This window comes from Plasmodium gonderi (genome assembly GCF_002157705.1).
Source record: "Plasmodium gonderi DNA, contig: Chr13, whole genome shotgun sequence".
Taxonomy (NCBI): Eukaryota; Apicomplexa; class Aconoidasida; order Haemosporida; family Plasmodiidae; genus Plasmodium; species Plasmodium gonderi.
In genome coordinates, this window is record NW_021628938.1 from 1 (window position 1) to 17,425 (window position 17,425).

Below are 17,425 nucleotides of genomic sequence, written 5' to 3' on the forward strand. Positions count from 1 at the left end.
TTCCTTTAATATATAAAATATATTAGATGTAATATATACAACTATGATTTGTGTAAAATTCAATACGGCTATTTGATTTATTATTTTTAGACTTATATTATATAAATAGGAAATTATGTGCATATTATAATTATAGCTTTAACGAGATAAGGTTTGTTCGATATATTTTTTATTACATCATTATTACATTTTAATTTATTCCCTTCTAATAATTAGAAGAATCCATATATATTTGCAGATAATTTTAGACAGTTTTAAAATAATAAAAATTTATCTCAAAAAATAATAAATTTACAAGAATGTGTAACATATCGAACAAAATTATATATTATTCACTTATTTGTTTACAGATTTATTAAAATGGTAATTTTTATTATAAACATATTTCCGCATGCAATAAATATTATAATATGTTTGATAAAATTATATTTACTGAATTTTAATACACTAAAATATATTAATATATTTAAAAAGTATAATAAGTAAAAATTACATTATGGCATTCTTTGACTTGGGTACACATCAAAAAAAAGTTCTTTTTATTCTTATTACAGAACGTGGAAAATTAATAATTTAAGCATTACTGGATATTCAATTTAATAATAATAACATTTTATATATGATTAAATTATAAAAAGTTAATACACATTAGTAATTTTATTATTATATACATATATTTGTAGAATTAATTATTTTTGGTATATTTACATAAATGATTGTACTGTGAAATATTTTTAAATTGAAAAATATTTGTTTTCCTATGTGTTGCACTTATTTATATTATATTTCTTAATTACTCTACAACATATATGAGAATTATTGAAAATAATTAAAAATAAATATTACGCTTCTTAATATCTTGTAAGTTACGCAATGGGAGTATAAATTTTTGTTTGGGCAATTACACTTACAATACTAGCTTAATAAGATCACCATAATATTATATTTACTTCTTTAAGTAGGAATGATTATAAAGGATTTTCTAATTTTCTTATTGTATATTTAAACAGAAAAGCAATTTATATCCTATTATTTATTATTGTAATAGCGTTGTCGTTCTCGAGAAGTAAATAAAGGAAATACATATATTAGTATATATAAAACTGTAATGGATTGTAGTTAAAACGAAACATTTTTTATTATATTTTTTCATATATATCATTAATAATTTGTTCAAAAAATAATATATTATGTTAAATTTTTACTAAAAAAAACTCACATTTTTTAAAATTATTATTTTAATAAAATTTGTAAGAAATAAAATATATTGATATATATTAAATTAAAAGCATAAAATGAAAAATAAGTGACAATTAAATACAAACATAACATAAAAAAATTATATTTGATAAATTATACACTTTTTTTTAATGTATCATAAAAAGGCTTTTCTAATATCCCATAATATTTAATATAATATTTTTTGCATAAAAATAGTATACCTTGTCGAAAAAACAACGTAATAAAAAATTATAATGCATGCGGCTTTACCTAAAAAAAAATGGTTACATGACAATATAAAGTAGTAATAGGAAAGAATCTACATTTCGTTTATAACAAAAATAAAAATTAAAATTATTGTCCAATCAGAATAAATCACGGTCACACAGAAAATATATACATAGGTACTGAAAAAAAGAATCGATAAAAAACTTAATACAAATGAGGAAAATACAACATATTGTTTTAATTCTAAATCAATATTTGTTTTTAATAGATATGGAATTATCATAATTTTATCATTTTAATGCTAAAATAACTTATTTTAAGTACTCATATTATAAATATTTCCTTTCATCTATAGATAAATTTGTACATTGAGTAGTGTATATAATAGACTCTGCAAAACTAGTTAGCTGTTTTCAAATATATTTTTATGGACAAGTACATTTATGTTACCCTTTTGTCAAGCTGTTTTATCATGATAATCAAAAAATTCCTAAATGTTTTTTTTTTAAAAATTCTTTCTAAAATTTGAATTATTAACATAGAAACATTAAGATAAACTATGAAGTTGCATTTTTTTTTATAAGTATTTTTGCAACCTGTAGTACATTTTGCTAATATATTTTTATTCCTTATTTATTTTTGCATAGGACGTTCTTCAATATTCTTAGGTATTTTTACATTATTAATATTTGAAATTTCCATATGACACATTGAAAAAATTTTCTCCATAATCGGGTATTTCTGATAAGATTGTCTGTAATTCTTTTTCAGTATATTTTTTTCTTCTCTTTTTTCTTCTTTTTTTTCTTATTATTTTTTTTCTATTGATAATGTTTCCAATGGGAGTGTACTGTGATTCAAGAAAAGGTAAATTTATAAATATTAAATTATACTATACGAGTATACATGTGAATCGTGGAAAAAATATAAAAGATTAATTTTACTTTAGTTAGGAGGGCAAGTAAAAGCATTGCTCCCACTATGATTGTAGCAGCCATGATGAATATACTTATGGGGTATTCTGCAGGTGTCATATTTTTTATATCTGATCCTGGATATTCTATAGTGAAAGTTCCGTCTCCTGAACTACCAACACTATTTAAACCTCTCTCATGACTTCTATCCGTATCTGCATCTTCTTCATCAGTGTTACCATCGGAGCATATATCTAAAGGTGTTACTCCACCATTTTGATTTTTACATATACTAGAAGACATTGTAAAAATAATAGATGGATTTTTATTCGTGTAGAACTAATCTTACATCATTATTTTCCCTTCTTGGCACTTCAATCTATCTGCCAGGGGGGGAATCTACTTCTTCATATATTAACGGTATAATATGAACTTTGACTTCAGGAAATTCTTAATTAATAGTTGATTCTGTATCACCAGAAACTTCAATTTCATGATCAATAACTCAATGAGGAAGCACAGGGATTTTCATATGTAAAGTTGTCTCTTTGTAGATTTCGGAATTATTATTCCTAAGATATTGTTTATATTCAAATCCAACTGTCCGTTTGGATTCCTGAAATTCTTAGTGTTCTGAAGGTTTTACATAACCGAATTTTTCATTTTATTCTCATATTTTTTGAACATTTTTTTTTATAGTCACCATTGCTACCCTTTGACTGGGTTTAAATACAGATGATCCTTCCTTTTTTTTTTCTCAAAATATTGCACTAAAAATGCTTACATGTAAATGTGTTATTGTCTTCTTGAACCCTATTACACTTTAATGACAATAAACTCTTTATTTTTGCCCCAATACTTGAAAATAAATGCATTAAATTATCTTCAAAACATAAACGTTTTTTTTTTTTTTTTCCAACATATTTTTTATTTTAATGCTTTTATTATGCTTAAGTTAAATTAATACAGAAATTGCATTACTGAATCATACATCAATACTGAAATATAAATCTAAATATGTAGATTTACAAATAGTTTCTTCTGGAGAAACATCAAAAGATACATGCAATATTTTTTATCAATTAATTTTAATTATATCATTTTTTCTATTTTTATTTTTGCAAAGAGTCTACATAAATAATTAATTAATATGTGCATAAAAACTGTAATGTTTTTATTCATATACTTCTGTTGCATAGAGTTGGGTCAGTGTAAGTTTCTAGCTATTATAAGTTGTTTTAAAAAAAATAGTTTTTACTCTTCAATAAAGTTTTTAAAACATGAACATACGAATCCTTTAAATTAATAATGTTTTTATGCGTATAATAATTTACATGGGTAAAAGTAAGATAAATGAACTCAACAACATGTATTTTAAAATTTTGTAAAATTTTGATGTACATAAAACATGTATATATAGAATAAGCAAATATATCCCAATGAATGTTTATATTTCATTGATAAAAAAAAGCCGTAATCCTTTATAAAAGTAAATAAATAAATTAAGACATCATAGTTTTAATTAGTAGCACTAATAAATATTGTACGTTTTGTAAATTATTATGTATATTTTATATTCTGGATAATTAGACAAATATTTATTATGATATATTTTTTTTGCATAAAAATTTTTTATTTTTCTTATTCACGTAGATATAATTTTTATAAGTAATGTTATTTAAAATAAATTAAAATTTTTCATATTTTTATTTATATTTAGCGCTTTACATAATTATCTTTATGTGTCACTTCTGTTACTATGGTGGTATATGTTTAATTTCATGGTTTTTTCTACGTTCACAAGTATCTAATTTATGAATCATTGGGAAATTCGTCTTAGAATTGCAAGAAATATTTGGGATTAAATGTTTTTTTTATTTGATACATAAAAATGGTATTTTGTTCTGTTGGTATATTAAATATTCCTATTTATTCTTGATATAAATACATGCTACTGAATAAGCAAAGGGTAGATACTTAATTATACGTGTGATTACGTGTGTGGCAACATACTTTCATATCTACTAATAATTAACTCTATTTTAAATATGCCTTAAATTTTAGAATAAAAACCCAGTTATATCTTAATTTGTATAAACTATAATTAGATTAAATAAATAGTAATATAATGAATTATTTTTTCAAGTATTAACTTATCCTTTACAAAAGAATTTGTATTTACAGTGCTAAAAAATACAAAACAAATGGACCCACACGATAAAAATGTAAAGGAATCATTTGCGTAATCTAAAAAATACGAAGAAAAAAAAAAAAAAAAAGCAATTTATGGTTTAAAAATAATATTATTTTAAAGATTTGTAAATTATTAGCTTGCAGTTAACCATTAAAATATTTGACGTTTTTTTTTTTTTTACACCTTTATTGTGAAAATTTTTTTTTAATATTATTAATAAGCGTTATCACTATTTTAAAATAAAAAATATAATTTGAAAAAATCATAATACTTTCATAGGATGCATTTTTTAAAAAATTATATATATTTACGGGAGTTTATTGTAAATACTAGGAGCATAGGTAATATAAATTTATATGTGTAAACATACTTTCTATTGGATCTAATTCATAAAAAAACAAATTAATAGTGTAATTAAACTATGAGGTATTTTACAGGACACATTATTTAGTAAAATGTAATAAAATATTATTGTCAAAAATATTATTTTTTTATAGAAAAATGTTAAAAACAAAATAAAATTCCCAACACACATTGCTCTAGTGTTTATGGAAAATAAGAATTAGCTTATTATTACGAATTATTAAAAAAAATATGGTTGTGTTCTGATAAATTAAAATGTTATAAAGTAATAAATAGTCGGACAATAGTACTTTCTGTGGGGATTCTAATATTCTTCCCTCTTTCAGTTAAATTTATTTAGAATCCAAAATTTCCAATTGCATTGATAATACAGCTTCAGTTTAATCAAAATAAAATATTGAAGAGGAGCTATTTCTAATGATTAGTTATTCACCATTCTAAATTAAAATGAAAAAATATACAGCTAACAGAATATGTGTTATTATTCATTAACGGCTTAATAGACACGATAAAAAAATAACTTGTGTTATAACATTTCTTCAAAATGCTTTAAATTAGGATGGCACTTTTAGAAGAAAATAAATGGGTATATTGAAGTTTTTAGAAAACACATTTATATATATATTATTAGTTTAATGTTCTATACACTTTTTAGAAAAGAAAATATTACTTCTCTAGAGGAAGCATGCATTTATATATATTATTAACTTTTTGTCCTTAACAGGATGAAAAATTACCAGATCTGCCTGCACATCAAAAGTATAAAGAATTGGATAAACCTAATATTTTGAACGATGGAATTACTTACTGCAATACCATGGAAAACAGTGATGATTGGGATAAATCATTTTGTAATAAAGTATCAAAACATTTAAAAGAATTATCTAGTGAAAAGGGGAGTAATCTCAAAGAAAAATGCTATTACTTCAGACACTGGTTTCATCATCATATAAGAAAAAAGTACTATAATGGGAATGACGTAAAAAATAAATCTATTAGTGGTAAACTCTTTGATTTAGTAGCATTGCTGATTAAAGATTATCCTAGTTTGGAACCATGTGGATGTTATGAGTCAGGTACACCAGAAATGTGGAAGGAGGAGAAAGATGTGCATGATTATTTCAAGAATTTTGAGTATATTAAAAGTAACAAATGCGATAAAAAGAGTTGTGAAACATATTTGAATTATATAAATTATATTAATACGATTTATAGAAGTATTTATGATAAGGATTATGGTTGCTGCTATTATGATACTATGGAAACCTATTGTGAACCATACTTTAGTTGTGATGAACAGTATGATCCGAATAATATTTTACTCGTTTTAAAGTCTACACACGAAAAATTAAAAACAGAGGAAGGTAAAGTATTAACTCCTATTAAAATTCCAAAAACTGAAGCACCTTTAGTTACTGATCATAAGGTTATCACACCGCCTCAGCATAAAGAAATTGCACAGGATGTTTCAATTATGCCATCTAATTTATCAGATGAAACTATTGATGTTTCCTCTAATGTTATATTGAGCGCCTATAATACAACAAATCAAAATTATTTACATAATTTTATTGTCGTTATTTCAATATTAGGAGCAATTACATTCTTATATTATTACCATAGTGTAAATATAAATTAAAATTAAATATGCAACTATGTTATGTTGATACTAATAAGCTATTTATAACAAACTCATGTTTACTAAAAATTAATCATTTTTCGTATTATATATATGTATATTTTTATTTATTAGTCTACTTCTCAAGGATCAACTGTACATAAAATGAGAATAAAGAAAAAGGAATTACCTAAAGGGCAAAATGAGATATTGAAAGATGAATCTCCATCACATGAATCAGTATACCAACTCTTAGATTACTACATAGGGAAGTCATATTTGGTATATCATCCTACAGAAAATTATTCTTATAGTTACGGTTTAATACGAAATGGCCTAGGTGAAATATATGAAGATAAATATTATTACATTTAAATGGACACTGAAGAGCAAAAAATTACAAATAATAATACGTAGATATCATAAAAGTCAAGGTCTAAATACGATATATTATAGAAGTAAATATTTATTGATATGAATAATTTGTGTACACATAACTACTATATGAAATTTCTATAAAATAAATGAAATGAGACTTGCCTTTTTATTTTAAAGGTTCACGTATTTTAAAAAGCATGAACAAGCATTATATGCCATATAAATTGTTAAAGAATCTAAAGATGCTCGCATTACATATGGAAAAAAATGAATGATATTGTACAAATTATATCAATAAAGTTATAGTTTAAGTGAATTACAGTAATGTTAGATTGTGTCAGTAATAATTTAGACAAGTATCATAATTATATAAGAGGGTGTTCTTATATACAGTGTATATTTGAAAAGTTAGGAAACAAAATGTAAACAAATATTGATGATCATGTTATGCGGATATAAATATGAAGTTGTAAATGTATGGAAATATATATTACAAATAGTAAAAATTATTTAAATTCAGATGTAACATATTAATAAAAATATTTATATATTTTTTTTATAACAGTTTACCCCACTTGGATCATATATACAACCGAGCGTCAAAAAGTTCAGGGAACTCTGGAATAATAAAAGCAACGAACATTACACGATAATGAATATTTTTGAAAGTCCATACATAGATTCAAGTGAATATAGGAGCAAAATAACCTATGCCCCAGTAGACTATTGAAAAATATTTTATAAGTATACAATATATAAAATAGTTTGTGTTAAGTAAATAATAAGTATATGTGACTGCATTCCTGTATTAATAAAGAAAACAGTTCTTTTAATATATATTAAAAATATGATGAAATTATATTTGAGACATAGATTTTAATGTTTATATATGTGATAACATAATACACTGTTTGTCATTATTTATTATGTATAAATTGTTCGAGCTTCCCATATTATTAATGTATAATATGTTTCTTTATAAATTAATATAATCTCTTATTAAAATAAATTTATTATAAAGAAACTTTATTATTGAAATATAATTATCTTATTTTTACATTATTTATTATATATATCTAAATTTCATATAAACATTTGATGTATATGTAATTAATGAAATTATCATCAATTTATAATTTTATTTTTTGATACATAATTATGAATATAAATATATAAGTTTTTTTTTATTTTATATATATAGTATTGATGTAACACAAATTTTATGTGAATTTAAAAATTGTATCACTCTTAATCCACTATTTACTAATATGAGCCGTGTAAAAACAGTAATATATTTTTCAATAGCCGTGTAATTTATGTAATGTAAAAGGCATATAATAATTATTAACATTTACAGGAAAATAATAATAGTATGCAATATAATAATATTGTACATTTGAATTCAGTAAAAGGAAATATATAGCTATAATTTATTTCTAATTTTATGTGCATTTAAAATTTTCATGTAAATGATTATATCTTTATGTATTAATTATAATAATAATGAGGTTATTAATATAATATATGATTATATTGAATATATATAACTAACAATTTAAATAAATATAATTTCCATATCAAATTTGTTTGTATCATAAATATTATGCGTATAATATTATTAACAATAAATATAAGTATTACATTTGGAGTATATAAGATTCACACAATAGCGAAAACTTGAGAAATGTATTTTTATATATCATTAAATTAGGATACAATTTTTTATGATAAAGACAAAGTGTGCAATATAATAAACATTTATATATGTACACGTACTAACAATTACATAAATTTTAGGTAATATAGTTATTTTAAAATTTATAATGTTATAATATAATTTTTTTTTCATACCAATAAATAGATTACATTTGTTTGGATTCCATAATTAAGATAGCATTTATATTTTTTTATTTTAATAGAGTTACGTTATTATTATGAAAATTATAAAAAGTTTTATTTAAAAAAAACTAATTATATTGGATATAATGTGTAATATAGATTTACGAAGAACGGTATGCTGCATTAAGTCTGTTTCTATGAGTATAGAATTCCTAAAATTTCATAGAATTTTCACTTAATCTTTGCTTTTCCGAATCTTTTTGTTTATTCAATAATGCTCCTTTAACTCTAAAAAATTTAAGAACCCATGTTCCAGAAGGTGTGAACTAATGAATAAATTGTATGTATAACATATTTATCATTAATTTATATTATTACTGTAATATAATAACTAAAAAAATTTAAGTAATTTATTTTATAAATTTATTTTATACTTACATTGTATAAAAGAGAATAAATAATGGATATACACGCTAAATGAAATAATATACTATTTAAATATTCCAAAATTGCATATCTAATGTAAAATTAGGAGTATATTGAAGCTTCTGATGTATGATCTGATTCACTTATTAAATGAGTGAATAATGGCTCATCAATTGCACTATTAGTTGAGATAATTTTTTCTTTTGGTTTTCCCCTTCAGGGAAAACTTTCTGATATAATTCAAAATAATAAGTTTTTGGATTCCATTTACTTCCTGTTTCTACTTCATTAAAGTTTCCACGGATAAATCAAGGTACTCTATATATTTTTTGAAACATAAATTGTTGTTATTATTAAGTACATCTTCTATAATTGCATAATCTTTAGTGTAATTGTGAATTATTTCCACTTTTTTAAATAATTTTACATAAAAAAAAAAAATTGCGTCGGAAGCAGTTACCTTTTGCACTATTTATAGATAACAGTGCATAACAGACATTTATAAGTGATTAAAGTTCCGATTCATGAGGCACCTTATCAATTATCATATCTCCTAGCCAGTAATAGAAATAATCATACAATTTATCATTAAAATTTTCAGAGGAAAAATGCAAATATAACTTATATCATTTTTAAGTATTTCTGAAATTCTATTAATATTATTGTAAATCTCTAAATTTGTACGTATATTCTCTCCACTTGCACCACAATAATAATGTGAAGCCGTGTCCAATATACTATAGTAAATGTGAGATGGAAATTTTGATAAATCATCTTTTTACAATTTAAAAATAAAAAATGTATTGCAAAATAAAAGTATATTTTACCAGTAAAAATTTATTTCATATATCTGTGTCCTACATAGGAGTCCAAAAAATATGTACGAATTACCTTAACTGACATACCTCTAAAATTCCTGACATTTCTATATTATGCTGAACAAAAAATTATGTGAAATAAAAACGTGTTAGTAAAAAATTTATCATACTTATTAACTAAGTATAATAATATATACAAAATACTATATTTTAATAATTTAAAATTCAAATAAATTTTTAAAAGAATTTAATCATGTTACAGGGGCCAACATCTGCTATTAATTTATGTATATATATTTATAATTCTCATATATGCCTTGAAAAAAAATATATATGATTATCTATTTTAATAAAATATATAAATAATTATATTTTTAATATACGAAAAAATATATAAAGAAAAATATAAATTAAATTATTATGTCTTTTTAAAAATAAATAATGTTATTTTTTCGGTATTATGTCTATATTGCACAGTTGGTACATATATAAGCTGAGTGCTATAAGTTATTCTAAATATAGAATACACTGCAACTCTTTTTATTTTTATAAATAATAAGATTATATAAATTTTTTTTTTGAACCATTTATCAGTTAGTATTTATGTATTTCTTTTACTTTAAATCATAATTTTTTTTATCTGTAAATGCTACATATATTTATCACATTTAGTGCATAGTATGTATTTTTTATCTCATTAACATTTTCTATTTTTTTTATAACACAAAAATATGTGTATTCTATTAGCATCTTATTCGCCTTTGTTATATTATAATTGGTTTTAATGAACATGTATTTATCAATATCATTTATGTGTATAATTAAGTTTTAATGATTAACTATATAAACAGTATTTTTTTAAATACAATTTTTAATGTACTATATTTGTGTAATTAAAATATTTACCTATTTTTACTATTTCCTTAGTGTAAATAATTTAAAATATATATGAAGATTAGAAAGGGAATTAATTTAATATATATATATATATAAGCAATAATTCTTAACATAAAACTTTTTAAGAAGTTATGGGATTATTTTTATTTATGCAAAGCTCAAAATTTTTAATAAATTATTATTTCTAATGATTTCATAAAAAAAGTAACAAAAAAAAAAAAAAAATTAAAACATAAGAATAGTTGCACATGAGGAAATGTATATATTTTTTTTTATCATGTGATTAAAGCTATAAAAATTATATATGACAAAATTCTATTATTATAATGAAAAAAAATTATTAAGGTGTGCTATTAAAACTTTGTTTAACATAATTTTTATATTTAATGGTATATATAGATTTATATATTACTTTTCTTATGTAATTTACCTAAAATTATTTTATTTGTTAAAGATTTTTGATTTCCATGTAATTCTTTTACTTTTGTAGCACAATTATTTATTATGCAATGGAAAATAGTATTTATTTTAAATAGTAATATACAATACATATATGGAATGGATAAAATGGGGTATTTTATGGATATCTTTACGATGGATCCTATGACATAATAGAATTATTGATGGAAATATCTAATATGCATATATATATACAAATGATTTTATTATTATATATACTACTTTTTTGCTATGTAATATGATAAACAAAAAAAAATGATAATAAAAATCTAAAAAAAAATTATTTTGAAATAAAAAAATGCCCCAAATGCACTTAATAATAAAAATAAATATATAAATACAAAAAATAGTATTTTTGAAAGATGGATACCATTTTTATCTCAATGCTTATGATTTTATTATAAAATACAACAACCAATAGTATCTAATATCCCTATCATTAGCTTATTTCCATGTAATTGTTTTCTAATTTTATGATTAAACTGTAGAGTAATTCATATGTTGGGACTATATATGGGTACACTTCTTCCTTTTTTATCTATATTTATAGATTCTAAAATATATACAAGTGCATTTTTAAAGTTCTACTTTGGAATTTATTTCTTATTTTAGTTTTTCATTTATATTTTCATATATATATAATGATAAAATTTATTTTATGCAAACTTAAAAAATAAAATATATAAATATAAGTTTTTAATCATCGAAAACATTTTAATAATATACTCCTATGAATTACTGTGAATATATATATGAGTAATGTGTTTTGAGATACCTTTAAATGAATCACTCTTTCAATTGTATTATGTATTTAATACGAAGAATTATAGACAAAACTGCAGCAATAATTTAGTTATCTTTAATTAAAATATAATCATATCGTAATAAATTATTTGTTGTTTATAAATTTATAACTTCTATACACACTTTGCTATCCCTTTATATATATTCTCGCCTTATGGATATGGCTTCTAAAAAAAGATCATTAGATTATTAATGGCGATGTCTATGTAATTTTCTAATATTATATTATAAAAATAATCCTTAAATTATTGTTTATAATATTTCTTTTTATGTATAATATTCATATATATATACGTAGCAAATGTGCACTTTAATAAGGATACTCTCTCGTTTTTATTAATACTGAAATATGTTTATATTATATTGATTTGTTCATGTGCTTATATTTTAATTTTATATTATTTAAAAAGTTTATCAAATATATAGATAATACCTTTAAAATTCCTATATTCAATATAAAATCATAATAAATATATAAATAAGCAGTCACTTTCACTATGATTCAAAAATATATAGTAGTGATATCAATTATTTATTACAAGATATGCTAAAGACATTTAAATAATTACATAAATGAAAAATTATTGTAAATTATTTAATGTATAATTTTAGAAAGTTCATATAAGAAAATATCAATTGTTTATTCTGGTATATAATGATTTCTTATTTTATATCCATTGAGTAATTTAATTTTTATTATATTATTGTAATATGTTTTAATTTTTTATTACGACAAAATGATTGCAGAGATTTATTTATATTTTTTTTTATATATTTACGGATATTTTTTTAGTGACCTATATAAATTATTAATACTTTTTTCAAAGTTGCAAATAAAAATCTTATATTTTCTCAAATGGCATTATTGTATTATGTATATTTATGTTTATTGAAATAGTGTTAACTTTAAAATAATACATATTACATAAGAATATTGTTAAATGTCTTATGAGTATAATATTCATTACATTACTTTCCTTGCATTGAAAATTTCAAAAATATATTTTAATTTTTCTTAAGTTCTTGATTATATGTTTTCATATAATGTAAAATTTATAAAAAATGATATACGTGGTAGTTTAAGTATTCATTACATTTTTACTAATATATATATTTATTTTTTTTTCATATTAAAGGGTTATTAATGTAATAAAAATTAAAATATTTCTGAATATTTTATTTTTTCAATGTCTGAATTAGAAATATTATTTATACTATAATAGATAATTTCATTTGAAATTACCTTGCAGTCAACTACATAATACTGCACTATTTTTTCAAAAGTAATGGTATACTAAATTTTAATTGACTAACACAAAAAAGACAAATATTTATTGTTATTATAAAATATATGTGCTGAGTTTTTAATTAAAAAATCAAATAATAATGTTCAAATATAGAAGAAAAAATTGTATTATATTCTATATCACATTAAAAAAAAAATAATAATATGCTAAATGCGATAAATATTAAAAGAAATTTTAATTGCAATACTAATGTACCCACTCATCAAAAGTATTTTGGTATATATAATTCTAAAAGGATTTCGTTTTATACTAAAATTATAAAAAAATTAATATAAATTTGTTCAAACTATTCTTGTACATTAGTTAAAAAATTGTACTACAAATAATGATATAAATATTTTTATAAAATTTAAAAATAGTATGTTGTTATTCCTTCAAAGGTTTAACAAAATAAAATTAAAATGTTAAACGTAAAATAGTCAATATTACATGTTATCGTTTTATTTATTTATTTAATACATGCGGGTCTTATAAATTTTTTAAAATTCTTATTGGGCATTGTGTTTAAGTTACAAATAGCTATATGCCAAATGAACACGTGTTTCTGTTGCAGGTGTACGATCTAATAGTACCTTCTGTAGTTTTTCATTCATGTGTTTTCGTTTCTTCCTTTTTTTCTTAGTAAAAAGCATCCCCAATGGTGTGAACTACAAAGAAAAGAAGTTTGTAAAAATACAGATTAGTTATTAAAAATAATTGAAAATAAGGGAGTAATACTAGTAATGCAACAAGTTTTAGTTTACCTTTACAAGAAGTGTCATTATCAAAATAATTGTCAAGGGAACTAAAATCATAATCATATAATTTTTATATGGTATTCCCTGTTCATCATCCGATCCATCTAGAACAATACCTTCTCCAGTGGTACCATTATGCTGTGTAGCACTATTTCTACTCAATTCACTTACTTTTTCTACTGTACTTGTTCCATAAGAACCATTTATAATAGGTGTACTTGCAACAACATTAGTGATTTGATTATGGGTACCAGAAGATATGGAAGAACTATAAGAGTTCTTCGACCCAGGTAGCAACCCTTCTTGTGTTGCATTACGAGATCCTCCAACTTGTGTAGTTTCTTTACCTAAAGATACATAAATAGTGGGCATATCACTAGAAGTTCCATGGTTCGAAACTGTTATACCAACATGGGTTCTGTCATTATATGTTATAGTCGTATATACACTACCAATATCCCTTTTACTAGCTCCTAATTCATTTGCGTTTCCTTGATGAGTGCTACATGGAACAGAACCTTCAACAATGTGTGCCCTTAAGGGATCTTCTTTGTGTTCAACTGTTGCACAATCACTGTTTCCTGTAACAACGTTGGAGGGAGAATGATATATTTTTTATCAATATGCCACGTACCAGATCAAAAAACAGGTAAATTACGCAAATAAGGGATATTATCTAAAGGATTTACATGTAATTCTTCACCTGAATCATGTAACTGTGTAGATATTCTTACTTGAGGACAGTTACTACCACGTGGTTCTCCTTTTAAAGAATTGTCTGAGACACATAAAGACTGTTCTGTTGATTTCATTTGTTCAGGTGCATTGGGATGACTATCTTCTGGTGATTCAGGTACTCTATCTTCATTTTCAGTAGAATCAGAAGTAGGTTTTACAACATGTTGGGACGATGAAACATCGTGTTGTTGGAGTTCTGTTTCTCTTAAAGACTTATTTGAAGTTTCATCTTGAGTTTTTCCTGTTTCTAATGCCACTGTTTCAGGTGTTTGGGGGAGAAATTCTGAATGTGCTAAAACATCTTCTTTTTTCGATTCTATTTGATTTTTGCTTACTTTACTGGGTTTTTCTGTTACTGAAGTTAATTCATCAGTTGATTCAACATGAGATAAGGCACTTCCAAAGCGTTCTGATTTTCTAGCACATCTTTCGTTACATTTTTTTATTTCGTCTTGGTATAAACCAATTAATATTCTTTCCTTATCACTGCATTCTTTTAAATCACGTTCTATATTATTTATGTATACACGGAACTCATCACATTTTTTGCATGAATGTGTATAATTATTTCCATCCAAATTTGGAAAAACTTTATCAAATTCTTTTACATATTTCGTAAATGTTTTATCGCACTGCTCATATTTATGGTTTTCGTTTTCAATGGTACTAATAGATACAGAAGCTATTCCCTGTTCACCATTACTATCTGTATCTGTCTGTACTTTTTCCCCCTTTGGATTCAAATAATCGGGAAAAAAATTATATAAATGCGTATGCATATTTGAACAAAGGTATATAGTATTTTAGTATAATGGCATTATATTGTCACATATATGTAACTATAAAAAATTATATACAGAAATGTGATAAATTAATGTGTTGTCTCATATCACTAGGACGTTGTGAAAGGGATTATAAAAAACATTTGATCTAATAACATTATCAATTATAATTGATTATAAGAACATGAGAAAAATAATGGAATACACAAATACATGTTTAAATTTTTTTTTAACATTCTTAACATTAAATTAATATATCATATGTCCCTGCATGAGAAAATGAGTTTTTCAGAAATTAAATGATAGTAAAGTATATATATATTTAAGGTTTATATACAGTGTAAACAAACTAATAAAGTAAAAGAATGTCAAAAATTTTTCATCTAGTGATAATAAAAAATGAAATAAGATATTTTCTGACAATTACACTTATATATGTGTGTACGTTCTTTTTATTTTAATAATAAAAGAACAAATAAATTTAATGTTGTTTATATTTTCCCTTACCACTCTTTCATTCTTCCGTTATGGTATAATATATTTCTCATACAGGTCCGTATGAGTACACAGAAGTGAAGTTTTATATTTTGGTGTTGTGTAACATTTTGAATGTTTAGATTTTTGTTTCATTATTATTGTACTAATACATTTTGAATATCATAGGGTTCCATATAAAGACAATAAATAAATAGTATATGAATTACAAATGTGTTTGCTTCATTATTGTAGAATGGATTTATTAATTAAATGTTAATTTAAAAGGTATAACAAATTACAGTACGCATAGCTTGATAATTATCTATTCATTTTTTTCTTACGTATATGCGTTAAAATTATTTTTCTATAAAGGTCTTTCCCATTATGTATATAATTACTTACAGCTCGTCAGTCTATTTTTTTTTTTCAAGTTTTTAGTTTTACTGGGGGTATATTTAGAGAGTTTTAATGTAAATCAAATCAAACAAAAAATTAAAATAATTAATAATCAATAAACAAATACTTAAATTTACAGTACAATTTTTTTTAAAATTGCTAATATATATTCCAAATTTTTTATACCATTGATACTAAAAAATATAAAATAAATACAACATATTTTTCTCACATAGAATTTCAGTAAAAAATACTATATAGAGAGTAATAATACACTATAAAAGTTCTTACTATATAATTAAATTATTTTAATAATATCCTTGGGACATTTAGATTTAATTAAATACATTCAAATGACTACTAATTTTTTATTCAGTAAGTGTTAACATATTGTTCTTTTCTTATAAACATGATAATTTAATAAATTTTTTTATTGCATATAATAAATTTTTTATATGTATATAATATAAGATCGATTTAAAGGGCGCACGAAACATATAAATATACAATGTATTTACAAAAAAAATTATTTTAAATTAATTATATTTGTAAATTTTTAATTCATTAAAACAGTTTATTATTTATTTTTTATATTCTCAATTGTATGTTACCGTTAACTACTCTTTTTTTTTAGTTTTGACTTCTATATATTCCATATTATTGGGATATTCATTAGGGATAACGTTGAAAAATAGTATTTCGAACTGTTTATTGAAAATAACATATTTTATAGTTTGAAAATAATATATTTAGCATTGTTTTTTATTGATATTTGATACATTAGATCTTATATCAGTATATTAATCTGGCTATCTTTCGTTGCATCTGT

The 17,425-nt window shown here is 22.3% G+C and overlaps 2 protein-coding genes across 2 annotated transcripts; one reads left to right on the plus strand and one right to left on the minus strand.

The window, feature by feature from the left end:
• Positions 1–5,479: 5,479 nt before the first annotated feature.
• Positions 5,480–6,913, plus strand: PGO_130000 (variable surface protein; the record flags this gene model as incomplete). Its single annotated transcript, XM_028689516.1, has 3 exons — positions 5,480–5,506; positions 5,645–6,544; positions 6,674–6,913. The coding sequence occupies 3 exons, from the start codon at positions 5,480–5,482 to the stop codon at positions 6,911–6,913; spliced, it is 1,167 nt and encodes a 388-aa protein (XP_028545317.1).
• A 7,062-nt stretch (positions 6,914–13,975) lies between these two features.
• PGO_130010 (variable surface protein) lies at positions 13,976–16,394 on the minus strand (the record flags this gene model as incomplete). Its single annotated transcript, XM_028689517.1, has 4 exons — positions 13,976–14,113; positions 14,210–14,784; positions 14,862–15,672; positions 16,365–16,394. 4 exons carry the CDS (start codon positions 16,392–16,394, stop codon positions 13,976–13,978), a joined length of 1,554 nt encoding a protein of 517 aa, XP_028545318.1.
• Positions 16,395–17,425: the final 1,031 nt, after the last annotated feature.